We start from the raw sequence: 22,521 nt of genomic DNA, 5'->3' as shown, positions 1-22,521 counted from the left end.
CTTGTTATAAAAATAACCTCTTGGAATAATTCTGTCTGCATGTATTAATCCTGAGGAAAGATAAACCGCAGTCGTCACATATTATCAGTCAGTGCACAAAAGCAGCCAGCTGTTTCTATCAAGTAAATCTCACGTGTACATCCTCAGGAGTGTTATCTGGGAGATTAGAGAGAAAGTTCTTTTTCTGCACCAACGAATGGCAGCTAACAAAAAGGAGCCTGTCTGCATACTATACACGTAACAAATAATCTAAAAAGATTGGATTCCTGATTTCCTGCATTTTATTCCAAAGAGGATTCTGCTCTGTTCAAAAAGGTACATACACTTTCATAAAAAAAAAAATTCATACATCTAAAATGAGAAACGTAGCACCTGAGCAAGTAGTCTTAAAGGGGTTCCCCAGGCTTTGTAGAAAAACCTGGTGTGTTCTGACCCTGGGGATTAAAGATTTGTTAGTACAAACCGGATTCCCAAAAAGTTGGGACACTAAACACATTGTGAATAAAAACGGAATGCAATGATGTGGACATGGCAAATGTCAATATTTTATTTGTAATAGAACGTAGATGACAGATCAAACGTTTAATCCGAGTAAATGTATAATTTTAAAGGAAAAATATGTTGATTCAAATTTTCACGGTGTCAACAAATCCCAAAAAAGTTGGGACAAGTAGCAATAAGAGGCTGGAAAAAGTAAATTTGAGCATAACGAAGAGCTGGAAGACCAATTAACACTAATTAGGTCAATTGGCAACATGATTGGGTATAAAAAGAGCTTCTCAGAGTGGCAGTGTCTCTCAGAAGCCAAGATGGGTAGAGGATCACCCATTCCCACAATGTTGCGCAGAAAGATAGTGGAGCAATATCAGAAAGGTGTTACCCAGCGAAAAATTGCAAAGACTTAGCATCTATCATCATCAACTGTGCATAACATCATCCGAAGATTCAGAGAATCTGGAACAATCTCTGTGCGTAAGGATCAAGGCCGTAAAACCATACTGGATGCCCGTGATCTCCGGGCCCTTAAGCGACACTGCACCACAAACAGGAATGCTACTGTAAAGGAAATCACAGAATGGGCTCAGGAATACTTCCAGAAACCATTGTCAGTGAACACAATCCATCGTGCCATCCGCCGTTGCCAGCTGAAACTCTACAGTGCAAAGAAGAAGCCATTTCTAAGCAAGATCCACAAGCTCAGGCGTTTTCACTGGGCCAGGGATCATTTAAAATGGAGTGTGGCAAAATGGAAGACTGCTCTGTGGTCAGACGAGTCACGATTCGAAGTTCTTTTTGGAAATCTGGGACGCCATGTAACCCAGACCAAAGAGGACAAGGACAACCCAAATTGTTATCAACACTCAGTTCAGAAGCCTGCATCTCTGATGGTATGGGGTTGCATGAGTGCGTGTGGCATGGGCAGCTTGCATGTCTGGAAAGGCACCATCAATGCAGAAAAATATATTCAGGTTCTAGAACAACATATGCTCCCATCCAGACGTCATCTCTTTCAGGGAAGACCCTGCATTTTTCAACAAGATAATGCCAGACCACATTCTGCATCAATCACAACATCATGGCTGCCTAGGAGAAGGATCCGGGTACTGAAATGGCCAGTCTGCAGTCCAGATCTTTCACCTATAGAGAACATTTGGCGCATCATAAAGAGGAAGGTGCAACAAAGAAGGCCCAAGACGATTGAACAGTTAGAGGCCTGTATTAGACAAGAATGGGAGAGTATTCCTATTTCTAAACTTGAGAAACTGGTCTCCTCGGTCCCCAGATGTCTGTTGAGTGTTGTAAGAAGAAGGGGAGATGCCACACAGTGGTGAAAATGGCCTTGTCCCAACTTTTTGGGGATTTGTTGACACCATGAAATTCTGATTCAACATATATTTCCCTTAAAATTTTACATTTTCTCAGTTTAAACTTTTGTTCCGTGATTTATGTTCTATTCTGAATAAAATATTAGAAGTTGGCACCTCCACATCATTGCATTCAGTTTTTATTCACGATTTGTATAGTGTCCCAACTTTTTGGGAATCCGGTTTGTATTTACCCTTCTATTTGGCCACTGATGCTGCTGTCTCAGCTGTGCTCAGACCGACTGTGGACCAGATGTGTTCATCTTCCTGTTCAGCTGCATATGCAGTATACAGTATGCAGCTGAACATGAAGACTCAGGAACACATCTGGTCCGGACCAGAGCAGAAGAGCCTGTAGCTGGTCCTAGCACAGCAGATATAGCGGCATCAGCAGGTAAGTACTAACAAAGCGATCTTTCCTCCACATAGTCAGAACATTGTAAAGAATGGAGAACTCCTTTAACTAAATATATTCTATTGTTTTGGGTGTGCAACACCTATGCATACCTATGTGTCTCGATGGTCACAGACTACAAAGGAAGCCTGTTTGTAGTCAGCAAGAGAGAGACAGATAAAATTGAGCAACATACTGTAGGTACACATGGTTTGTAAGTAGTTTATAACCTAAGGTGTTGCTATAGGCCTGCAGTGATGGCTAACCTCCGGCACTCCAGCTGTGGTGAAACTATGACTCCCAGCATACTCTATTCATTTCTGTAGAGTTCTGAGAACAGCCAAGCAAGAGTGCATCTTGGGAGTTGTAGTTTTACCACATCTGGAGTGCTTGAGGTTAGCCATCACAGCTATAGTGGATGTAGAAATCACAGTTGTGACCAGAGTCCTAAGCTGAGGGGGGCCCACAAGAAATAAGTAGCTACAATGTTGGAGCTTTGTGAGATGAGTAGCAACTAGACCCCACCAGGAATCTTAAACTTAACCCTTTCACTGCCATAAACCACCAGTAAAACTGACATTTAACCCTTCCTGCCCTAACGCATCAGGTATACTACCATTAAATACTTCATTGCCCTAGACCACCAAGGATGCTTATATTAACCCCTTTCCTACCCTAGACCACTAGTTAGACTGTCATTAACACTTTCACTAGCCTAGACCACTAGTTATGCATTAATCTATTCACTACTCTAGACCACCAGGGATGCTGATAGTCATACCTTTACTGCCATCAAACACCAGAGAAACAGATATTAACCCCTTTACAACCCTAGACCACCAGGGATGTACATAACAACTTTCATAGCCTGCCTGGATGCGTTGTGTCTTCTTTGTGTCTGCCTGGATGCTTGTGTTGACTTCTTTATTGTTAACAAGAGTGTTAACATTTATTATATGCTGTTCTTTACTTCTGGCTTAGAGGGAGCAGTGCCCAGGTCCCTAACTGCCATGCTCACTAGCTATGAAGTCTTCGATGGAATATTAGCAGTGATGCCAATGAAAGTCAAAAGTGGGTCGTGACTGGCCAACATGTGCTGTAGTCAAAGTTGCTTAATTTATTTAATTAGGATTCATTAGTGCAAAATCAAAAGTCAAGATCAAGGGGTCAAAAGAACCGGTGCCCAACCATGTTACAGATCTATATATCCCAGCTATATCCTTCTGTAACAGTGGCTGCAGTACACCGCTGTTCCCCTGCTTACCGCCGTGGTCCTGGGCGCCGCACTCAGTGGTGATCCTTCTATCCACCACTGCAGCTGTACATGCTGTGCTGCTGAGGATTCCGTTCCACAGGTTCCACACAGCTCTGGCCACAGCATGCTTGCTGCTGGTTTCGTGTTACACTGTCCTAGGGGAAGTGCGCATCACTCCCTGTGCTGCATGGCTTGGGTCATGTGACCTCGCTGACCAACCCAGGCTCTCCTGCAGGTACTTAAGTCGCTCAGCCCCCTTCACGGATGCCTCAGTGTCAAGGTCCTTGTGTTTGCTAAGTTCCTGATACTCTCGTGTGCTCCTGACTTAAACTGTTCCTGGGATTCTGCTACTCATCTGATCCCTGCCTATTTGACTTGACTCTCCTGTTGCCGACCCGGATTGCCTGACATGTTAGGATAATTGCAGGTCTGTGGAAGGTCATAAAGACTAAAAACTTTTAACAAATTAGCCAATGTCTTGAAATAAACCGTATTTAAAAGGATATTGAAAGTGCTGATATCCTTACTGTTAACCATATGGCATAATATCGATACAAACCTTAAAAAAAATATATTTAACTCTATAGTAAAATATTACCATCACCGAACATAAACAGCCTGGCATAAAACATAGCATTTATAAAATAACTTAATACTAAATGGGAAAAAGAAATTACAATCAAGACTTGCTGTTTCAGCAGATACATGGGAACAAACATTACCACAGCACAGTTGTGTTATCTCATGCAAAGTATAAAAACATGTTAAAAAATATTTGCAATACAAATTAAATTTAAGTTCAACATTATGCTAGTACAACTCAAAATGTACAAAATCACATAAATCAGAAAAAAAGCAAGTCTATTTTTCTGCTTTGTCCATTCTTTATTGGGTATGTTACTTATTGTATGTATTGCATTGTTTGAGTAAAAGTAGCTTTTCACATTTTTGTATTTTGTACAAATCTGATCTGGAGGCTGAGGTCTCAAACCCAAATGAATTATACTACTGGCGGTGCCTTTCCACTGGCAGCATAAATGTTTTATGATTTGTGTTATCATTACTTGAGTCCTATGATGGAAAAGTCACATTGCGTCTCATAGTCCGAATGCTAATGACAAATGGGAGATGAAGGAGCAGTGAGGGAAGTGCTGCGTGGCTGCACTTACCCTCCCTGGTCTTCTTCTGGGCCAAGCTCTTTACTGTGTCCTGATGGCAAACAGCATCAAGACGCAGTGCATGTAGGCATGCACTATGACCTGACACTGTGCGACATCAGATCACAGAGCAGTGCAGGCCGGAATAAGACCTGAGAGCAGTGTGCGGTAGCACCGTTCGGAGCAAGCGAGGTAAGTTTATAATTTTTTTTCGCTTCTGATCTGAGGTCTGAAGGGGGTCCAATCTGAGGCTGATGGAGGACTGATCGGAGGTTGATGAAAGTTGGTGGGGTCTTATCTAAGGCAAATGGAGCTTGAGGGTCTAATCTGATGCTGATGCAGCTTGGGGGTCTGATGAGGGTCTGATCTGAGGCTGATTGAGCTTAGGGGTCTGATGAGGGTCTGAGCTGAAGCTGATTGAGCTTGAGGGTCTGAGCTGAGGTCAGATTTTTTTTTTGTTTTTTTTCCTCCTCCAAATTCTAGGTGCATCCTATAGTCTGAAAAATATGGTGTAAGTGTATATATATATATATATATATATATATATATATATATAAAATCAGACATACTCTAAGTATGTAAAAAGATAAGAAAATCTTCTTGATAGAAGTTAAACTGAATTTTCCATATAATCTGGAACAGGTCAACTCCCTTGAAAACATAGCTCAGTGATTCCACATGTGACATTTGGCTATGGATAGCCTAAAGGGATTCTTTGACTTTTTCTTACTGATGATCTATCTTTTGGAACTGATTAGTGGGGGTTTGACTTGTGGGACCCCCACCGATCAGCTGTTTGAGAAGGCAGCATCGCTAGCAGTAACTTCTCGCTGCTCCCCGCAGGCCTGTGATGTCACGACTATGTCACATGGCCCCGACACAGCTCAACCCGATTGTAGTGAATCACTAAGATATGCCAGCAACATCTGATGACTGGGGATGCACCGACAAAGCAAAGTGGAGCCAGGAGGGGCTGAAGTTGTCTTCTGCCCTCCACTGATTGGACTTTGGTGGCATATCCCAGCCCCCTTAAACTTTATTCATTTTCATGCATCTGACTGGATATCACTGGGCCTAAAACAATGATCCTTGTTACTCTATCATATTTCATTGCTTCAATGATCTTTAGGTCAGAAGTAGTAGTCATGAGATGAAGAGGAATTGTCAGCTCCCTGAGGAATCAGATTACAGCTGCTGCCCATAGAGGTCTATGGAGGGGGGAGGAGTATGAGGGAACAGCTGCAGAGACAGAAAAACAAGCAAATAGAGATGCTGCTGCTTGTTTTAAGGGTTTTACTGCCATAGCCCAGTGCTGGATTCCCAGCTACACTGCTTAATGCTCTTATATAATGTCCTCTATGCCGTTGCTAGTTCAGTTAAGGCTGCTTTCACATCTATGCTTATTATTTCTGTTCTTCTGCTCTGCTATATAACAGCAGAATAACAAAAATAATGGAAGTGCCATATATGGCAAGCAACTGAAGCAAATGGAGCCTCACAGCCCCCATTGACTATAATGGAGTCCATTCGGTTTCTGTTCAGGAGAACATTTTATTAGTGGAGAAAAAAGTCCTGCATGCAGTCCTTTTTTCTCTGCTATTTTTGATTAATTCTGTGATGGAAGCCCCGAACAGAGCTTTCGACATATGTAAAAGCATCCTAAATCTGACAATTAAAGATAGAGCCTGAAGAGGGTAGAGAGATAAAAAGGCAGAAGTCATTGAATGGTCAGGACGGCTTTTCCTCATGTACACACACGTAGGCTTATTCTGAAATGTCACGAAAAATGATAGGTACTTTAAAACCGACCAGGAGGTGATGAAATGTCTTACAACCTTAACTTTATTAAGTGTAATTAACATACAAATTATCCAATATCTAATTAAAATAAATGGAATTCAATATCTAAATCTAGCGATACTTCAGGGACTAGATATAGAACCAATGCACCAGATGGAGGCCGTTACTTACACAGCTGTCTGACTGCACAAAAACAGAATAGTTCAGTGATTATTGGGGAGAGGGGGCAGTAACAATGTAGGAAAATGCAATGTCTTAGTCCATTTTGCATTACAATGTGTAAATGAAATTTAAACTGACCTATTAATCAGAACTCAATAAGGCAGCAATTTGTAGCAGAGAGTGTGAGTGTATAATTTGATTCTGAATGCATCCTCCACAAACTACTCCATCAACATTAATGTCAATAGGTCTTTTTTGTCCAGGAAAATAATTGGCTGATTGTCACTTTTGTACGTGCAATATAAATGGCCCCTGTCTCAGAAAACCTATAGATCAAAAACCTCTTCCATCACTTAACGTGCCCTCAGATATACAGCATATTTCAGGACTCCTGTATTAATGTACATGATATGCTAATTATGCTAATTACCATTTTATCTAAAAAGTATTTGTCAGCTCTCCTTATGTGTAAGGGTATTTTAAATACATATCTAATTACTGTTTGGTTCTTTCCTGTTTAATTATATTACCTTGCATATTGCTTGTAATGTAGTAAGTTAGGGATGGTAAGTTAACTTATACAAACCCATTGTTCTGTGTTAGATGACCATCAAGCTACAATCCAGAGTGGTTAACTCACAGGACATGCATACTCCACACTGGACATGCTTAGCAGGAGGGGCTGAAAGGTATAAACCTTTGTGCACAAATACAAAGAACTTAGCTCCAATGAGAACATAATCCAATTAGGATGTTGTAGGTCACTATATACCTCTTGTATTTCCATGGAGCATCAGCCATGAGCTACGTGGGTAGCATGGCGACGGTAGCTCCTCCATTGTGTTGCAGCCAAGGTGATTGATTGTTATTTACCTGTACTACTTTGTATGTGATTTGTCTGTTTTATATTTTTTATCACAGTTAGTTAATATATTTATTCACTTAGCCTGTGTAAGCCTATTCTATTCTTGATTCTTTGAATTCATGTTCAAAACACCTTATCTCAAGTGATATACAGTGGACAGCAACTCCTGGGTGTATAGGCAAATCATATCATTATGTCAGTTTTACTAAATACCTAAATTCCCTATAAAATAAATATTCTGTAGAATCTTTTCTTAGAACTCTGAGGTGTGCTGTTTCTCTGATATTCCCCCCTGGAAATGTATGAAAACATTAAATGGGTTTCACCATTTCTTTCATCAATAGGTATGCTCCTACAAACTTGACAGTCCTGAATATGTCAGTGTAGGACAAACCCTATTATTAAAAGCAATGGTAATGCCAATTTATTTATTCATACTATTCCAGGAGGAATAATTGAGCAACGGCACAATGTAGCACTGAAACAGGAGATGCTCTAGAATTGTAGAATGCAAGTATTTGCAAGTATTGTTTAAATCACACATGTCTTAAAGGGAACCTGTCACCTGGATTTTGGGTATAGAGCTGAGGACATGGGTTGCTAGATCGCCGCTAGCACATCTGCAATACACAGTCCCCATAGCTCTGTGTGCTTTTATTGTGTAAAAAAACTATTTGATACATATGCAAATTAACCTGAGATGAGTCCTGTATGTGAGATGAGTCAAGGACAGGACTCATCTCAGGTTAATTTGCATATGTATCAAATAGTTTTTTTTTACACAATAAAAGCACACAGAGCTATGGGGACTGGGTATTGCAGATGTGCTAGCTGCCATCTAGCAACCCATGTCCTCAGCTCTATACACAAAATCCTGGTGACAGGTTCCCTTTAAGAGCTGAAAGGTATTCTTTAATAGAAACTTCACAGCTCTTGTAGCTTTATATGGGTCTGGTGACTCATTTAGTAATATTCAAAGATTGAATTGAACTTATCAATATAACTGTATGTACATATTGTAGGAAGGCGCAAGGGGCCATCATTGATGGAAGGTATGTGTCACCGAGATTTCTGGCCTCGGTGAGGTAAGAGCCGGTAGTTTTAAGTGTCAATGGCAGCTAGTGCTGACTGACACTGTTGTTAGTATGGCTGTAAAGCCGATCCGGGCCGGCTCTTGATGGGAGTAGTCAAGATGCTGGGTGGGTGGCTGCTGTTACATTACAGCCTTAAGTTCAATGTTTTGTTAATCAAAATTTGATGTGATGGATCAGAACACAATAGTCTAAGTTGGTGAAGTGAAATGTGAAAAATATATAAATAAAACTATTGTTTAGAAATATGTCAAATCACTGTTATTCAATGGCGCTTAGTCCTCTTTATTTTATTTCTAACGCTGCGGTACCGCAGTAGTATCGCCACTACTGCAAAGAGACACAAAATGATAAAAATATTATGGTTCCGCGCAATGCTATCTCTCACTCTTCAATACTATGAACAGGAATGGCTGTGCATACACCGTATTGCTTTCAAATATGTAAATGCATACCTGCTTCAGCTTCGCTGTATTTCTTTTGCGCGTGCCAAGTATATTGCTGTATAGGTAGGTGTATACAGTTGCAAGAAAAAGTATGTGAACCCTTTGGAATGATATGGATTTTTGCACAAATTGGTCATAAAATGTGATCTGATCTTCATCTAAGTCACAACAATATACAATCACAGTCTGCTTAAACTAATAACACACAAAGTATTAAATGTTACCATGTTTTTATTGATCACACCATGTAAACATTCACCGTGCATGTGGAAAAAGTATGTGAACCCTTGGATTTAATATTTGGTTGATCCTCCTTTGGCAGCAATAACTTCAACCAAACGTTTCCTGTAGTTGCAGATCAGATGTGCACAACGGTCAGGAGTAATTCTTGACCATTCCTCTTTACAGAACTGTTTCAGTTCAGCAATATTCTTGGGATGTCTGGTGTGAATCGCCTTCTTGAGGTCATGCCACAGCATCTCAATCGGGTTGAGGTCAGGACTCAATACCCCAGAAGGCGTATTTTCTTCTGTTTAAGCCATTTTGTTGTTGATTTACTTCTATGCTTTGGGTCGTTGTCCTGTTGCAACATCCATCTTCTGTTGAGCTTCAGCTGGTGGACAGATGGCCTTAAGTTCTCCTGCAAAAGGTCTTGATAAACTTGGGAATTCATTTTTCCTTCAATGATAACAATCTGTCCAGGCCCTGATGTAGCAAAGAAGCCCCAAACCCAGATGCCCCCACCACCATACTTCACAGTTGGGATGAGGTTTTGATGTTGGTGTGCTGTGCCTCTTTTTCTCCACACATAGTGTTGTGTGTTTCTTCCAAAATTAACTTTGGTTTCATCTATCCACAGAATATTTTGCCAGTACTGCTGTGGAACATCCAGGTGCTCTTGTGCAAACTGTAAATGTGCAGCAATATTTTTTTGGGACAGCAGTGGCTTCCTCTATGGTAGCCTCCCATAAAATACATTTTTGTTTAGTGTTTTATGTATCGTAGATTCACTAACAGGGATGTTAGCATATGCCAGAGACTTTTGTAAGTCTTTAGCTGACACTCTAGTATTCTTCTTCACCTCATTGAGCAGTCTGCGCTGTGCTCTTGCAGTCATCTTTACAGGACGACCACTCCTAGGGACAGCAGTAGCAGTGCTGAACTTTCTACATTTATAGACAATTTGTCTTACCGTGGACTGATGAACAGCAAGGCTTTTGGAGATACTTTTATAACCCTTTCCAGCTTTATGCAAGTCAACAATTCTTAATCGTTGGTCTTCTGGGAGCTCTTTTGTGCGAGGCATCATTCACATCAGGCAATGCTTCTTGTGAAAAGCAAACCCAGAACTGGTGTGTGTTTCTTATAGGGCAGGGCAGCTGTAACCAACACCTCCAATCTCATCTTATTTATTGGACTCCAGTTGGCTGACACCTCACTCCAATTAGCTCTTGGAGATGTCATTAGTCTAGGGGTTCACATACTTTTTCCACCTGCACTGTGAATGTTTACATGGTGTGTTCAATAAAAACATCGTAACATTTAATTCTTTGTGTGTTATTAGTTTAAGCAGACTGTGATTGTCTATTGTTGTGACTTAGATGAAGATCAGATAACATTTTATGACCAATATGTGCAGAAATCTATATCATTCCAAAGGGTTCACATACTTTTTCTTGCAACTGTATAGTAGTGGGATAAAGAGCCCTATGTACTGTCTTCAACACGAGCTTGCCCCGGCCTGTGGCAATGCTCAAAGTTTGAATACTAGTTCGCACTCGGTTTCGAGCGCCGTGTGACGTCACTGAACTAGTGACTAGTAATATCCACCAAGTGAGTGTGATAAGGTCTGTACAGATTTTCTGTCTTTGGATGCCGACAAGCATGTTTTCATCCTCTGACAGCAAACAGAGATCTTGAACATAGTGTAGAATCAAAGCATGTTTTTTTTTACAGTAGATTGCTAAATCCCTTTCTGAATTCCTGCTACTTAAACAAGTCATCTCCAGAGACCAGTTGCCATGAGGCTGCTGTAAATCAAACCTGTGATTGTCCAGTTTCCTATATTGATGATCTATCCTCAGGATAGGTCATCAATATCAGATTGGCAGGGGTCCGACTCGCTAGTCAGTTGCAAGTGCTGCATTCTAGTCACTGTTTACCTGCTCGCCATCGGCATCGCAGCAAGCAGGGTAATTACAGCTTCTCCGTCCAATCCAGTTCAATGGGAAGGAGCAGTTGTAGTTACACTCCATCCGTCCCATTCAAGTGAATGGGATGGGAAAGCTATAATTACACTTGTTCACCTCTGCAGGATAGGTCCTCAATATCAGTTCATCAATATCAGATTGGTAGGGGGCTCCCTAACGATCAGCTCTTTCAGACAGCCACTGCACCAGAACCTACACAGTGTAAGATATGAAACAAAAGGCTCTGTTCACTGTTTAGTTTATGATGATAGCATACTACAGCTCAGCATCCATTTAAAAGAATGGGGCTGAGCTGTGCCTAAGCCACATGACCGATAGTTGTGGCATCACTGGAATATGGAAAGCAGAGAGGCCACTGTGCTCAAAGGGGTGCTAGCCCTTCTCAAATAGCTGATCGGCAGGGATCCCAGGTGTCGGACCTCACCACTGATCAGAAGCTGATGACCTATCCCGAGGATTTAATCAGTTGCAAAGCATCAGATAACCCCTTTAATCTGACAGATCCGCTTTGAAGATCTGAGCAAACAGTTTTCTTTGTAATTTCTTTCTCTTTGGCCTTATATCTGTGGCCCACAACTTGTTGCTAGCCCTAAAACACATCTCCTACCTTGGCCTTCTTCAGCAGCTGCTGTAGATCCTGCTGTGGCAGCAAGCCGTGGTTTTTAACAAAGGCAGGAACTTCAGGGGGCCTCTGGGTCTCGAAGTAAACGGTCCCGTGCACTTCCATGTGCTTGTGTAACACGGCCAGAAACTTTTCTTTACCCTAGAAAAAGGGGATGTCCCATTAACTGCAGTGGTTGGAACAGTCTGTGCTTATATGCCATGTGGACAGTACACATTTAATTCAGTCCAATAATCTAGAACATCAGGACGAATACTAACTTGGGGAATATAGAGGAAAGAGGACCAAATCCAGAGCAAATCAAGAGCAAAATCCACATTAATTACATTATTTCACAGATGTTTCTATTGCTCAATGGCAAAATCCATGGTAAATTGTTCTTCACAAATTTACATTCCGACTGGATGTACCCTTAAAGGGGTTATCCAAAGTCTAACATGTTCCCCCCAATTCCTGGGTCCCTGATAAAGATTATACTTACCCCGCTTCCCGGCACCTGCGCAGCTCCCCGCACGACTGCTGCTGCATTGGGGCGCAGCCAATAGCAGGCCATGACAGGGATAAGCCTCCGTAGCATCGCGGGTGATGTTGGGGAGGCTCGTCCCCGTCGAGGCCTGCTATTGGCTGCTTCCCCCATTGCCCCGATGTTTTGATCAGTGCGACGGGGACATGTAGCGGTGGCCTTTTGGGGCCTCAGCATTTGGGTGCATGTTTTAGACATTGGATAGCCCATTTAATGAGGACCTGTCACCTCTTCTGACATGCCTGTTATAGCAACTACTTGATTTGCACATGTAATAACAATTCCGGAGCATCTATTGCTATGGCTCTATGATGTACTATTCCTTTATTATTCCTGCTAGACATTATAAATGAATTACTACCAGTTTGCAATGAAGATCCAGATGAGGTTTACCAGTTGGGAGTGTGTTCCTGCACAGCATGACACTAGCAGCACTGATTGGATAGTGTCAGACTGGTAACACCCAGCTGGACCTTCACTACAAACTGCTAGTAATTTATTCATAGCTTCTAGCAGGAATAATAAAGGAATGGTATAACATAGAGTCATAAGAATAGATGCTGCGGAATTGTTATTACATGAGGCATGCAACAGACATGTCAGCAGAGGGGACATGTCCTCTTTAAGAAGCCTCTGTCCTTCTCTGGTATTTTCTATTTTCTGTTCTCCATATTTCTACCTACCTATTCATTGCAGTTTTCACGCATCATTTAGCAACTCGACAATCTAGACATCACTGTCAACATTTCAATGCAAGATGGATCAATGTCACGACTATAAGAGTGGCAGATGAGGGATTAGATATAAATTCCTACCTGCAACTGTGCAACGTCATCAGGGAAAAATCCATGGGAGAAAGAGAGAGGCGCGTGAGTAGTTTAAAGAAATGGAGGAGGAATTAGCTTGTGATGAGGCAAATATGATGGAAATGCTTGTAAGACAGAGAACATTACATGGAAGGATGGTGAAATGAGCAGAATGGAACCAATGTGCAGAACAGTTTTACACTATAAATCAATTTCAGAAGTTATTTTGAGACTTCGCAAAGTAATAACCGGCTCATCGGAGCCAATACATTCTAATACTGTACTGAGCGCTTGCTCCGTACAGTATAGAAACAAAGTTTTATGCAAATCGACTTCGGATGTTTCATCCAAAGTCGATTCGCTCATCCCTAAATAAAATATTATATTAATGTATGATTCATGTATCGCTAGGATATGCCCCTAATGTCTGATAGGTGTGGATCCAACCTAAGGGACCTGCACCTACCTTTAGAACGGAGCCTGCCAAGTGAAGGAGGGTGCACCACTCATGCACATCCACCCACCATTCATTCCTATGGGAGCGACAAAAATAGCTAGCCAGCCCCACAGAAGTGAATAAAGCGGCGGCTGCGCTTGCGCGCTGCGCTTCCCATTCATTTTAAATCAGACAGACGAAAATAGCCGAGCATGCCACTTGGCTATTTTCAATGCTCCCACAGGAATAAACGTAGGGCTGCCACGCATGCTTGCTGCACCCTTCTTCACTTAGCGGGCTCCTAGCGATATGCCCCCAATGTCTGAGGTGAGAAAACCCCTTTAACACTATAAACTAAACAAAGAACTAAGCAAATGCTTCAGCATTGTGGGGACAGTACATAAGCTACTATCTGCACATTTCTTGAGGCACTTACGTATCTGTAAAATGCAAATTCAAATTGGAGACATAGCTTTTACAGTCTTTGGACAGGACCCTAAAAAGGGTGTATCAAATTTTACCTCCAACGGTCCAGAACAGTTCATGTAAAGATTAGAAACTTTGGAATATATGTTATTACAAAAAAATACCTCAGGCTCTTCTTCTCTTCCTACTTTATTGTTTACTTTCTCTGAATCCACTAATAAAATTTGTGCATAAAGCAGAGAGGAAACCAATTTGCTGCTTCACTTAAGAGATCAGGTTACAGATACTGCTCTTGAGACTAGCTGCTATAATGTCTCCCATGCACAATACATAGAGAATAGAGGAGATCCTGCTCCCCTACCTTATTCTATCACACAGAGGACATGATACAGCAGTACAGTGTAGTGCTATTCTGAATTCAGCACTGGGAGGAGATACTAAAAAAGAAAATACTAGAAAAAGCTAAATTTTTCTGTCACTGTCTGCAGCTGCTCCCACCTTTCCATCTTATCCCCTTTCTATGGGCAGCAGCTATGGCCTGATCTCTTAGTAAAGCTGAAAATCTTTATCTGCCTCCTGTGTATGGATATTATCACTGAATTAAGAGTAAGTGAAGAGTGCAAGAGGCAAGGGGAGATGAGTAATTTTCTTGCAATAATATAAGTTATAAAGTTTCTCATCTGTATAAGAGATCTCTTCCATGACCTGCTGATACTCAGGACTGTGACAAGAGGACAACCTCTACATCTCGAGGAAAGAAGGGTTCTCCGTCAACATATAAGATGATTCTTTACGGTAAGAGCAGTGAAACTAGCTAACTCTCTTCGAGGAGGTGGTGATGGTGAACTCACTAAGAGCCCAAGAGGGGAATATATGAATTTCTGTAGTGTAATAATATTACAGGTTATAGTTACTAGATTTCTGGAGAAGGGTTGTTGATCCAGGGAAAATAATTTTTCCCCTAAAATGAGGAACATTGGTTTCTACCTCACAGTTGTTTTTTTTGCCTTCCTCTAGGGCAACTTTGCAGAATTAAAGGCTGAACTGGATGGACGGATGTCTATTTCCAGCCTATGTTAGTATTATTGACTTCACTATTAATTAATGGAAAGTTGTCTATACTTGGAGCTACAGTTTAAATAACTTGCCCATGTCGAGCATTGCAACCCAGCACCATTCAATGTGGCATAGCTGCACTACCAGACACAGCCTAGAGGGGTGCTGCTTCAAGAGGTTTTAAATCCTATACTACCTACACGTCCAGGTGACTTTAGTGCATTAAGAAATCATTACAAATTTGTATAATTAGCAAATGATCCCCTTAAGGTTCATGAAAATGGGGACTACACCCAGACAAAATGATTTATGTTAAATACAAGCTAGGTTTAGGTTATGACAAGAAGATGAGTTAAGAAAGATTTACATTCAGGCGTGTGAAGAGACAGTTTACCTTCCACATAGCAGCCTCTTTTCCGTATACGACGGCCATGTTTCTGACCTTGTTCTGAGCCACCTGTTGGCGCTCAGTTTCATTCAGTTCATCTGTTACAAACCCCATGAAGGAATTATCTGGAGTGTGAGCTGTAGAACAAGGACACGGAGCTGAAACAGTCTAGAAGTAGTGCTTTGTATCTACTGCGCTATAGAGGACAAAGTCAGGCAGAGATATGCACGGGCAAAGCTATCCAATACTGGAAATCCAGCAGTGCAACAATAATGGTGCAGGAACGCAGCAAACACAGGGGTAAGCAGACTCAGCAGGAGGGACGTGCAGGAACACAGGGGTGTCGCATATGCAGGAACACGGCTACTAACTCCATGCAAAAGTGCTATGATTGATTCATTGAGTGATTGACTGATTCCATGATTGAATCATTGTGAGGTAAGTGCATGATACAATATCCGTGTATGGATGGACTGCCTTTCCTACCCATTTGCAGAACTACTGCTTTATCCTCTATGATGAAAGACTAAAGTGGGATTCTGTTATGGAGCACTTCCACCATGTTATCCTATAGCAAACTGATTCTGCAGGAAAACATTGCAGAAAAATCAGCAACAAAGTCTGTACGGTTTCTGCTGCAGAATCAGTTTGCCATTGAATTGAAAGGAATGATTCTCATACAGGAAATCTGCAACAAAATGTGCACTATACTTCCCACCCAAAAAACGTATGCCGATTTTGTGGCAGAATTTTCCGCAACGTGTGAAGCCACCCTTAGTATGTAAGGATGACAGGGGGTGGATGGAAGGTTCATTGGGCTTGCAATCTTCTGCTATTCAAGAGGAGAGCTGTTCCCAATCTGGTGGACTTGGAGCAATCATCTATTACTTAGTTGTCATCCCTCCAGCTGTTCTCCATGAATATTCTTTTTGAGAAGAGGTACAATCCCATTACTTTTCCTGACACATTGTATGTGAGGTACAAACTATTAGAATATTACTGTGCAGCCCATCTAGTTATGTCCTGTCCCATCACAACCCTAAACCTCACTCTTAGGGCTAATGCACTAAGCCATTGCTCAGCCATTCCGTGCATTGGGGACCTCAATTTGCGGGCAACATCTGTGGGTCACTTCAATGGGTCCATGATCTGTCTGCACCACAAAAAATAGGCAACAGCCGTGTGCATGAGCCCTTAACATTAGCTTTGCAGTCTGGACACTTCTGCTACTGCTCTACAGTCCCTCTCCCCTACTGCGCCCTTCTGCAGCTGAAATGGATGTATCAGCATATGTACACCCCTGCTTTAGACCACTAGATTGTAGCAAGCAAGGGACCGACCGGATATCTGGGGTCCCCAAGCATAAATTTGGTTTGCATGGTAGTAAAGTCCGTCCCTAACCATGAAAATGCAATCCAAACTATCACTATCATGTTATAGAGCAGGAGGAGCTGAGCAGATTGATATATAGTTTTATGGGGAAAGATTCAGCATCAGGCCTCTATACACCCAACCGTATGAGCTTTGCGGCTTGCAAACCTCGGATGCGCAATACATGAATACTAGCCGTGTGCATGCCACAATTTTTTTCCTCCTCTTGTAGAAATGTCCTATTTTTGTGTGCAAGAATAGGTCATGTTGTATCTTTTTGCAGGGAATTGAAATGAATGGGTCCACATCTGATCTGCAAAAAATGCTAATCGGATGCTTACCGAAAATACAGTTGTGTGCATAGGTAGGGCCTAGCTAGTAATTTGTTAATTTTAATCTCTACAGTTTAGTCCAGTGGGTGGTCCTATCAATAACTGATAGCCATTCCTGCTTGGGCAAACATAGCTATCAATCAATGAGTAGGCCTGCCCTCTGGACTCCTAAACGCAGAATAAGCTAGCATTTCAATCAATAAAATATAAGTTTTACTGAATCTTTCCCTACAAAACTATATATCTATCTTCTAAGCTCCTCCTGTTCTATAAATTTTTATCCTCCATTTCTACTAGCCGGTCTTCAAACTGCACTTTAATGTAAACCAAATTTCCCACTAAATGTATGTGGAACCACACTTTGGTGGTAAAAGGCATTCCGTTATGCATTCCGTCATAGAATTGCGTTATGGGCCGTGGTAACAGAATCCATAACGCAATTTACCTTTTACCACCAAACGAAGTGTGAACGAATTTCATAAGCGGAAATTCGCTCATCTCTAGTCATAAATCACACTTCTACCTCACACCTCCCTGTCCTCCAATTACAGTAAATGAGCTTCACCTTAAATGACATTTAGCACTGATAAAGTGCAGAGCGCTGGGTACTATAGATGCCCTGTCAGTACTAATAATGAAAAACAATATATGCGCCTAATAAAGAGAAGATAAATGAACTCCAAGGGGGGCGCAGATGGAGGTTCATTCAAAGAGCAGAACAAAGGGGAAGTTTCATTAAAAGGTCATTTCTATTTCTGTGAAAGTGCCTTTCATGTAGTAACCATTTACAGGATTCATTGGGATTGTAATGAAAACAGGCCTCGTTACCCATAGCAACCAATGACAGCGCAGCTTTTATTTCACAAGAGCAGTTTAAGACATGTAAGCTAAGCTCTGATTGGTTGCTATTGGCAACAATGACAGGCCATAGATATGCAGGTTATCCATAGCATTAGCTAACCTAGTGCCATTGGTAGTTAATGTGGTTGTAAAAGGTAATTTCTATTTTTGTGAAACTGCTCTTAGTGTACAGGATTCAGTGGGTTTTTATGAAAACAGGCCTTGTAACAACCAATAACGATGCAGCTTTCATTTCACCAGAGCAGTGTGAGACATGAAAGCTGATCTCTGATTGGCTGCTATGGGCAACAATAGGTCAGTGTAGATTTGTAGGTTCTCCTCTCCCCAATAGCCAAGCTATATAACTAGCACCATTAATGCAATGTTTATAAAACTAAGTGATACTTTATTATGCATGATATGACAGCACATAATGAGAAAATATTTACATTGGCTTATCGTTTTCAGGCAGCACAAAAAAGACACACGAATGCCATGTAGCATGCTTAAGCGAGATGTCCGATCACTTCAGTTGAACCCTCCCCAAATCCTCTTCCCAGACTCACGGAACATTGTCATGAACTGTTTGGGGTGCAGGTTCCAGTATCCCCAGTTTGTGCGGTAGCCGTGGAGTGTGGCATACTCTTCATGGTTATACGCTGGCTCTGTCCCAAATGTGTCCACCACACGTAGACGGCACCTGCAGGAGGGGGGTGTTCATGGTGTGGACCCTCTGTAAGGTGCCAAATGTCGGTGTGGAGTGCAGGGATCTATTGCTTTTTTTGGGGTGTCAACATAAATCAAAGCACAACAGGAAACTATGGGGAGTTGTAGGCGTTATAGCCGGTGGAAATCTGGGGCAAGTCAATGGTCACAGTAAACTATCAAGTAGCCAAACAATGCCACAGGAGTTCAGGTATCTCAGGTCTACGTCAATATCTCAGTCAAGGGTCAAAAATAGCCTGGAAGCCACATAATGCATATCTGGGTCCATGGCTTCTAGTTGAACTCATCCTCTCACCTGTACTTTCTGAAGGACAGTCCCATGTGCTGCTTCATCTGCTGCATGCCATGATAGTCCGTGTAGATGAGATCAAAACTTAGAGGTTCTGTAAGGGGACAGTTTCCTCTTCCAGGTGGGACACCTAAATAACTGCAAGGAAGAAAGGGTCACAGATACTTGCAGCAGGATATATAAAGATTCATGATTTACTACCTAAATATAAATTGACCATCTTCTACGTTCCACCATCTAGCCAATATCAATATGGTCACAAGAAATAAAAAAAAATGTATTCTGCACCAATAGCAAACTAGAAATCTTCTAACAGGGAGTACAACTGGAAACAGTGATGGCATGGCACCATTGATATCCTCACCTTTGCAGTTCCTTCACAGACACTGTTATTTTTAGACTGTGGCCCAACACATACAAAGCCGCAAGGACATCTGCCCACTGCACCATCTCCCCCAGGGGTCCACCTTTCAGCACTCTCGGACTGAAAACATCACCAGACTCTTCTGTCAGAAATCCAATATGGACTAGAATCTAACAAGACACGGCAATATGATTAATGGGTCATTAAGTAAAAGAAAAAGTAATTATGTAGGTATAAAATTAGTTTAAATGGGGTAAAAAGAAATGAAGGCTTTCTTACCTGTTTCTGTTCATTTGGTTTATCTTGAATTTTGGCCTCTAACCTCCTAGCAGCCAGAAGCCATTGAGCCTCAAGCCTCCTCAGCCTTTTCTTCATGAAGATGAGAGATTCTTTACCGGTACCCATTAGATCAAGAAGAGAGGAGAGTTCTGTGCGGAAGGCCGCCTTAGAAATGAAATACACATGAAAATTTTAAGGTGTTTTATATAAGAAAAATTATGACATTCAGGAAAGAGATTGGATTTTTTTTTTAGATAAGAACTGTTCCTTCCTAGGGCCTTGGCTGGTGGTAACGCACCAGGCAAACCTGGGCAGATGCTAGAACCTGATGGATTTGAAAAGCCAAATATTGTGGTGAACAAAGAACTCAATGTGACTCTTCCCCATGGGCCCACATACACTGACACAAGCCCTACTTGCGGGACAAGGATTTGATTGTATCTTGATTTGAAGATATTCTTTGGGTGCTATCTCTAAAGGTGCCCATACAGATTTGATTATCGTTGACAAAATGGATGATAAAAATCAGAACAGGGCTCCCCAGGGGCTCCCTGTTGCAGGTTCATGTAATTTCTCCTCAATGCCCTGGGATAGGAGAGTTCAGAACTTAAAGGGATTGTCCCATGAAAAATATTCTACAGTTTTCAAACCAGCACCTGGATCCAAATACTTTTGTAATTGCATGTAATAAATAATTTTGTATAGCTACTGAGTTATTCAAATGTATCTGTATAGTGCCACTTAATTTCTTATTTCTTTGACCGGCTCATTAAGAAAGCCGCACATGCTCAGTTTCATCTTTCATCTTCCTCCTGAGTTGTGATGGGGAGAGCTGAGACACGCCCCCTGAGCTGTGATAGGGAGACCATGGACACACCCCCTGAGCTGTGATTGGGAGAGCTGAGACACGCCCCCTGAGCTGTGATAGGGAGACCATGGACACACCCCCTGAGCTGTGATTGGGAGAGCTGAGACACGCCCCCTGAGCTGCAGCAGAAAAGACACTCCCCTTGAGCTTTCAGCTTGATATAAATCTAGCAGAGTAATGAATGGGGAGATCTCTGGATCCATGTGAGGTACAGGGCTGGTTCTAGCTTTGTTAGAAAGGTATTGTCATGAACTATATGATGTCTAATTTTCATTTTTTACATTATTCATGGGATAACCCCTTTAAATAGGTTGTGTCACTTCAGCAAATGTATTGCCTCCTTTGCTGGCTGGATTCATTTTTCCATCACATTATACACTGTTTGTTTCCATGGTTACGACCACCCTGTAATCCATCAGTGGTGCTTGTGCAGCACGCCAGACCAGCAGGGTATTAGCGAGAGTGAGGTCACGGTCATGGGCAATCGCGGGTTACTCATTTTTTAGAAGGGGAACCCTGGGCAGGCATGCGACAGTGAAGGAGAGGTAGACACTAGTTCCTCTGGGGCACACTCTGGTTGTAGGGACCAGGCCTGATGGTGTGTGAGGTGCCCTGGATGTTGCAGGTGTTTTGAGTGCCTTAGGTAAGGTCCCTTTAAGAATCGTGACGCCAGTGCCTGTAACGGTGGCACACCGGTTTGCAGAAGAATTAATGGAGTACACAGGTGGTAAACCAAACGTTGCTTATACAAGAAATTGCAGTGATGTATAATGCAGTCCTTCACAGTACAAATGCACAGCAGGTTTACTACACAGCACAGCAGGTTTCAATCTTGCAAGATACTTGGAGGGTAAACAGTTAATGCTTTGCAGTACAATGCTGCTCTATCCCCACAGCTATTCTAGCTGGCTGGATCCCAAGGTCCGGATGCCTAATTGCTCGCTTGAATCCTTGGTAAATAAAATCCTTCCTACAGTATTGACACTTGCTCTATATATCACAGTACCCCTGCCTCTCAGCTGACTTCTCTGCTGGGTTGGAAAGGTGGCTGCAGGTTTCTCCCAGGAGGTGCTCTCCTACTACTGGGGTGTCTCATCGGTGTTAGCTTAATTACTGGTCTCCAGGCAGGCTGTACTCCTTCTAGCCTCCTGGTGCAACTAGAAACCAGGACTATCTAGCTGCATGTCAGGAGGAGGCCCTCAGCATATCTCGGGCTGGTGCCTTCTCACTTCTGTCTCCACAGACTCCTGACTATGACCTAACCCCTCCCTGTTTGGGCCTGGACATTTATACTAGGGGCTCCCTATCTCCCTCTAGTGTCTGGGATGGCTAATTACGCCCAACTAGGCCTGCTAAGCATTAACAGGGGAAACATACAAATGTAAAAACACACAGAAAATACATTACAATGCATAGATAAATACAATATCACTGTCCCTTGTGAGCAGGAGTAACACGTTACCCAATTGACCCTTGTGTAGTGCCCACTCCTACCTAGTGGGACACTACACTTATGCTTGCATACTATAGGAAAAGATGTTGGCCTGTCTGGTGACCAGGACCATGCACATAGGCTTGAGCTGATGGATTGCAGATTGGTCATAACCATGGGAACGAGCAGTGTATAATGTGATGGAAAAATGAATCAAGTCAGCAAAATAAGCAATATGGACAATCACAATACATTAGTAAGTGCCTTGTATTCACTTTTTCTACATGATAAATGTCACTTGCTGAAGTGAGACAACCCCTTTAACACTTGAGTCAATGCCTATATACTAAGGACTGCATAGGAAACTATTAGTCTCCTATTTCTGTGAAACATACAATTTTCACCACTTTTGATTTCTTTAATTCTCCACTTTGAGTCTCTGGTTCTTCTACAGTGTCCTATAACATGTATGACTGTATGACACCGTGCTCACATGTTACATCACTTAAAGGGGTTGT

At 42.0% G+C, this 22,521-nt stretch overlaps 1 protein-coding gene across 1 annotated transcript in view; it reads right to left on the bottom strand.

The window, feature by feature from the left end:
* The window catches only part of MGAT5B (alpha-1,6-mannosylglycoprotein 6-beta-N-acetylglucosaminyltransferase B), a 112,516-nt gene that overhangs the window by 29,321 nt on the left and 60,674 nt on the right, over positions 1-22,521 (bottom strand). The window contains exons 8-13 of the mRNA XM_044298418.1: positions 19,704-19,868; positions 19,425-19,594; positions 19,067-19,198; positions 18,612-18,745; positions 15,509-15,639; positions 11,853-12,008 (exon numbers count right to left, since the gene is read on the bottom strand). Of these exons, the coding sequence (XP_044154353.1) occupies positions 11,853-12,008; positions 15,509-15,639; positions 18,612-18,745; positions 19,067-19,198; positions 19,425-19,594; positions 19,704-19,868 (888 nt within the window). The remainder of the gene's footprint in view (positions 1-11,852; positions 12,009-15,508; positions 15,640-18,611; positions 18,746-19,066; positions 19,199-19,424; positions 19,595-19,703; positions 19,869-22,521) is intronic.

This window comes from Bufo gargarizans, chromosome 6, assembly GCF_014858855.1.
Source record: "Bufo gargarizans isolate SCDJY-AF-19 chromosome 6, ASM1485885v1, whole genome shotgun sequence".
In the NCBI taxonomy this organism is placed as follows: Eukaryota; Metazoa; Chordata; class Amphibia; order Anura; family Bufonidae; genus Bufo; species Bufo gargarizans.
The sequence above is the reverse complement of the archived record's forward strand: the minus strand, read 5'-3'. Positions and strand labels throughout refer to the sequence as shown.